This window comes from Hyaena hyaena, unplaced genomic scaffold (assembly GCF_003009895.1).
Source record: "Hyaena hyaena isolate Hyena2069 unplaced genomic scaffold, ASM300989v1 scaffold_506, whole genome shotgun sequence".
NCBI classification, from domain to species: Eukaryota; Metazoa; Chordata; class Mammalia; order Carnivora; family Hyaenidae; genus Hyaena; species Hyaena hyaena.
The window spans coordinates 918,859-924,778 of record NW_024081138.1 but is presented as its reverse complement, the minus strand read 5'-3'; the positions used below and the strand labels follow the sequence as shown (position 1 = coordinate 924,778).

At 42.8% G+C, this 5,920-nt stretch overlaps 1 protein-coding gene across 1 annotated transcript in view; it reads left to right on the top strand.

Annotated features, from left to right (window-relative positions):
* Positions 1-1,550: 1,550 nt before the first annotated feature.
* PIWIL4 (piwi like RNA-mediated gene silencing 4) overlaps positions 1,551-5,920 on the top strand; it is a 44,727-nt gene continuing 40,357 nt past the window's right edge. Inside the window, exons 1-3 of the mRNA XM_039255007.1 lie at positions 1,551-1,637; positions 2,831-2,915; positions 5,575-5,700. Of these exons, the coding sequence (XP_039110938.1) occupies positions 1,551-1,637; positions 2,831-2,915; positions 5,575-5,700 (298 nt within the window). The remainder of the gene's footprint in view (positions 1,638-2,830; positions 2,916-5,574; positions 5,701-5,920) is intronic.

Here is a 5,920-nt window from a genome sequence, read left to right as displayed (position 1 = left end):
TGTTCTTATAATTATTTATTGATTGCAATAAGGCTTACTAATATATCAATAACTATTTAGATTCCACCTTCAAATACTGTTATAGTGCTTCCTGCATGGTGTTCCCTTACCTTATAATAATGCATTCCCAATTCTTCCCACTTCTTGGCTATTGTCAGCATGCATTTTATTTTTACCTATGCTATATGAAACAACACACATATACAACAACATATTGCTATTGTTTTGCTTAGAATTGTTATCTTTTAGAAAGTAAAAATGCAAAACTATGCACTTTATTTTACATTCATTTATTGCTGCACTCTTCATTTCTTTATATAGATCCAAGTTTCTGTATAGTCTCATCTTTCTTTTGCTTAAAGTATTCCTTTCTATAACTCATATAGTACAGATTTGCTGGCTTTGAATTGTCTGTTTTTGTTTCTCTGAGAAAGCCTTAATTTCACCCTCATTTTGAAGATATATTTTCTGGCTTTAGAATTCTGGGTTTATGTCCCACCCCCCCCCTTTGGACACTTTAGAAATGTGACTCCTTTATCGTCCACCTTGCTTGGTTTCTGATTAGAAGGTTGATGTGACTCTTTTCTTCTGGCAAGTTGTGCTGGTTGCTGGCAGGAGGCCTCAGTCTCTCACCGCATAATGCTCATTTTGAGGTTGCTTGAGTGTCCTTAGATATGGCTTCTGACAGTCCCCAGAGCAAGTGATTTAAGAGAGAGAGCAAGGAGGAAGCTTATAGTGCCCATGTGCCATGTGTTGACACAGTTAACAGAGTTCTTAATTATCTTTTCCTGTCTGAGAGGGTATTCTAAACTCTAATTCATACAATGAAATCCTGAAGGATACAAGATATTTAATGTGAACAGTAAACTCTATAAAGTTAAAGAAAATATCATATAATGTCCTTGTAAACTTAGGGCAGGGAAAGCTTTCTTTTGAAAAGACCCCAAAAGCACAAACCATGTAGATTTAACTACATCAAAATCAAGGATTTGGGTTAGATGAAGGAGTTCCTAGTTAAAATTAACAAGGACTAGAGTGGGAGTAGGTATCTCCAGTGCTAAAAAAAGAAAAAGTTACAATTTCTTCCAAATCGCAAAGAAAAACATGAGAAACCCAAATGGCAACAGATTAAAAAAAATGGCAGCAGATGTGAACAGAGCTGTAACTATCACACACAGGAAGAGGGGCTAACCCACACTAGAGAGCAGAGAAGACAAATGGAGAAAAGTCTGGTGCAACCTTACACACTCACGATGGGCAAAACCCGGATAGTTGGATGATGTCAAAGTTGGAAAAGGGGGTGGGATGGAGGGCAAGGGGAAGTCTGGGCTCCACCCCCCACCCAGTGCCACAGGCCACGGGACCCAGGTGGGCGGCGCGCAGTGTGTGGTGCGTGCACCTCCACCCACGCACGCCCCTCCGCTGCGTCTCACTCGGAGCCGGAGACGCACCTCGTCCGCCCCGTGGCGTCATAGCCTCGCCCGCTGGCCCAGGGACAAATCTCCTCATGGGGACCTGCTGCCTTTGAAGTTTGTTTTGCTCTTGGGAACATGAGTGGTCGCGCCCGCGTGAGGGCGCGAGGCAGGGCCCGCAGCCCCAGGCCCGCGGAAGTGGGGTGCACCCCAGCCCCGCCGTCGGTGTGTAGAATGCGCAGCCTACACGGTCTTGCTCTCTCCTAATCTGTCTTCTTGTTGGACACCTCCTTTCTCTGCATTTATTTCTCCCTCTCTGCTGGGAAGGAGCCGCATATCTTCCCTTTCCGCTTTGAGTCTTTCCGGGGTTTGTCACATTTTTCCTTTCTGGGGGTCTCATCTGAGTAAGATAATAATGAAAATATTTTGGTTCGCGAGGAGTACTGATAACTGGAGCCCAGTGTGTCAGGCTTTCCTACTTTTTGAGTGTTGTTAAATTACTTGACTCGGTTCTAAGTCTCCTGGTAAAAAGTCCAGTACCTTCATTGTGCTATTAAAGAGCATAAAACCTAATATATTTGTCTCACCAATTCATGCATAAAAATAATTTCAAATACAGATGTGGTTTAGATTCGATTGCTATTTCTCGACAAACCACTGTGGGTAGGCCCCCACCCTTCCACTAGACTTAGGCAACTAGATTAATTGGCTGGCAACTCAGCAAATTTTGGGTGATATTATTACTACTTGTCAGGATTTGGAGCAGTCTCTTAGACCGAAAGTACTCAAAAGTGGGTAATCTGTGGTCATTGTGCTTTTATTTTTATGACATTGCTTTCTCTTGACTTCATGCATTTTATTTCAGCAGTCTAAGATACTTTTCTTCTTAAACAACAATAAATAGTTACTGTGAAAAGAGAAAATATTAATGGTTCCCTCCACCTGTTTTGTGAACTAATTTTGGACCGATTTATTCAGGAGAGTCCTCACCCGAGCCGGTGACCCAGGTCCTCTGGGCCCAATTTATTTTCTTGCTACCAACCTGTTCACACTGGCATTCCCACGGGCGTAGACAGTGAAGGCAGGTGGTCTGCGTTCATCGGTGCCACCTTCCCTGTGATGACCTCCGCGGGCATGAGAATCACGGCTCGCCTCTCTGTACCTCCAGGGTGTAACAGCTGCATCTGGCTCGTAGTCAGAATTAAGGTTTGATAATGGGGAAAACTGTAGCTTGCCTTTATCCTTGTTTCCTAGAATGGGCGGTCTCTTATCATCTCTCAAGCGATTTACCTGTTAGCATTAGCTGATGGTAGTCTGAGGACTTAAGACATGATACAGTTCTTCTTTTGTGTTAACTTTTTTGTTTATGACTTGACATCTTAAATCTAACCAAGGTGTGTGTGTGTTTCCTATTTTAGCCTACGTCTGTTGATATTGGTGACAATGAAGCATCCTCTATCAGCAGCTTTGCAGAAACAAGCAGGATTTCTCAGACACGTAAGTGCAACTGCATCTGCTCCACTGGGCTCCTTTCCATCTGTGTGGGCTTGGGAATGACCACTCAGTGTTACAGCAGCAGGGTCACTTCTAGAACATCCCATTTACCTTTTCTTGGAGGATCCCGGGTGTTTGTGTATTACGTTTCTTTGGGGCTCCCCAAACACAGTCTGCTGCTGAATTTCCTGAGACTGCCTGGCAGCTGGGCATCCACAGGCACCAGGAGTCCAGTTTTCTGAGCTTTTATGTTCAGGAAATAACTTTAAATTAAAAAAAATTCTTTATGATATTTAGGTGTCAATGCCACCACCCTGCAGGGAGGGCAGAAACCGGGCTTAGCCGCTGCCACTGCTCTCTTCTTTTATTCCCCCACCTGTGGTAGACATCACCATTTGATGGCAGCTGTCTTCACTGCAAATCCAGATTTGGCCTCAGGGGACTTGTCAACATGCTGCTGCCAGTAGCCACCATCATAGTGTGTGGTGGCATGCCCCGTACGCTAGTTTATGAGCACTGCTGTAACAGAGTACTGTAGACTGGGTGGTTTGAACAATTGAAATGTGTTGTCTCATAATTCTGAAGGCTGGGAGTCCAACCTCAAGGTGTCCACGAAGTTGGTTTCTTCTGAGGCCTCTCTTCCTGGCTGGTAGATGGCTGTCTTCTCCCTGTGTCTTCACGTGGTCTCCTTTCTGTATTTGTCTGTGTCTTGATCTCTTCTTATAAGGACACCAGTCATACTGGATTAGGGCTCATGCTGATGACATCATTTTAGCTTAATTGCCTTATTAAAGAATCTGTCTCCAAAAACAGTCACATTCTGAGATATTAGGGGTTAGATCTACAACATATGAAATTTGGGCCACAATTCATCCCATTCAACCGCTGCTAAAACCTGTTAGCCATCTCCCTTGTTCTTACTGTGAAGTTAAGTGATTGATTGCTAATAACCATGTAAGCTCTAAGCACTAAGGGTCTCCCAGACTCTCTGGATCAGCAGTCCCTTCACCATCAGATGCCTGGCTCTCTTGTTCTCCACCGGGGTTTTTCCAGCTCTACTCAAGGACCCCTCTGTGATCTGAGTTCACAGAAGTGAACTGGTCTTTCAGAAGACCTGTTCTCAGAGGCCGTGCATCAGGTCCAGCAACACTGCCACCATTCAAAGACTAGTTCAACTTCTCTTGGGAATTTCTTTCCATGCCTGCTGCCCGTCCTTGTGACTAGCAAGTGATGGAGATTAATTTTTATTTATATATTTTTTAAAATTATGGTAAAATATTCATAATGTAAAATTCACTGTTTTGGCCATTTTTTAAATGTTTATTCATTTTTGAGAGATGGAGAGAGACAGAGCATGAGTGGAGGAGGGGCAGAGAGAGAGGGGGAGACACAGAATCTGAAGCAGGCTCCAGGCTCTGGGCTGTCAGCAAAGAGCTCGATGCAGGGCTTAAACCCACAGACCGTGAGATCATGACCTGAGCTGAAGTCAGACGCTCAATCGACTAAGCCACCCAGACGCCCCCAGCCATTTTTGATTGTATTACTCCATTGGCGTTAAGGACATTCGCATTGTGAACCACATCACCACCACCACCATCATCTCTAGGTGACTTTTTTTCACCTTACAAAATTGAAACCCCGGACTCATTAAGCAATAACTCCCCATTTCCCCCTCGCTCTAATCCCTGGAAACTACTATCTTACGGTAGATTAATTTTTTTAGAAACCACACAACATCTTTTGAAACCAAGAGTAGTGAGTGATATGGATAATATAGCAAGAATAATTTTAAACACCTTTAAATTAAATCAATTTTGTAATTTTCCTGGGAGACTCAGACTCCACTGAGAAGGGGATGAACAATGGTTTTGAGCAAGTGATGGTGTCATTTGGGGGTGGTTGCAGTTGCTATATCAAAAGACAGTAGTCAAGTCAGAGTCTTAGAGGTTGGTTATACTGTTACTTAGTAATAATATGACCACACTTACTTTGTAGTGATATTTTATATTTTATTTTCATATTATCTTTGAAGTGCCAACATTGTATCCAAAAAACCCAACATCTCTTTGTACTTGTTTAAACAGAAAATGTTCATTTGGAAACAGTAAATATCTGAATTTCATATTCAGATAAACCTAACAGTAAATAATATGCCCAAGGTGAAATGCTGGCTTTGATTTCCAAGGGAATGGTCTAGAATAAAAACTGGTAGCAGTGTTCTGGGCATTTTAGAGTAAGACATTCGGTCCCAATCTGGGAAGAAGGTGGTGTAGACAGTCTTAGTCTATGACTCTTCAGGGTGTTTGTTACACAGGAGTTGAGGGAGGGAGAGCTACCCCCCATTGGTGAGTGTGGAGAGGGGTAGAGGGGGTAGAGCTTTTTCTCCATTGCCAAGAGGAGGAGCAGACTAGACCAAAATGTTATGAGGCAGAATTAACTCATCTCTTTGTTATTTCTAACAAAACATACCATGCTTCTTTTACAATTTTCAATTCATAGGCTGAAAACTTCTGTATAGTCATGGTTGTTTTCAGCAGTGTGGACTAGTTTTAAAGCCACAAAAATCTGAGCTTTGGTTATTGATGCACTTTTGATATAGTAGTTGTAAACAATATCACTAGAATGAAATAGGAGCTTTTATGACATTGTCTTCATATTTTAGATGAAGATGGTGTATCCCCTGGTGATGTACAATGTCCTTTCATCCAAAGAGGTGGGAAAATCAGACGGGACTTCATGGATCTGGGTGTCCGTACCAGAGAGAAATTGTCCCATGTGAGAGATTGTAAAACAGGTACCCAGTCTTCATGTTACTTACTTTTTGATTGAGGAATCAAAAAGCTTGTTTTCCAGCTTGAGGAATTTTAATTTCTATATCTAAAGTAAACAGGTGTATATGTTGACTTAAAAGATATTTATTGGGGCGCCTGGGTGGCTTAGTCGGTTAAGCGTCCGACTTTCGCTTAGGTCATGATCTCGCGGTTCGCGGGTTCGAGCCCCGCGTCGGGCTCTGT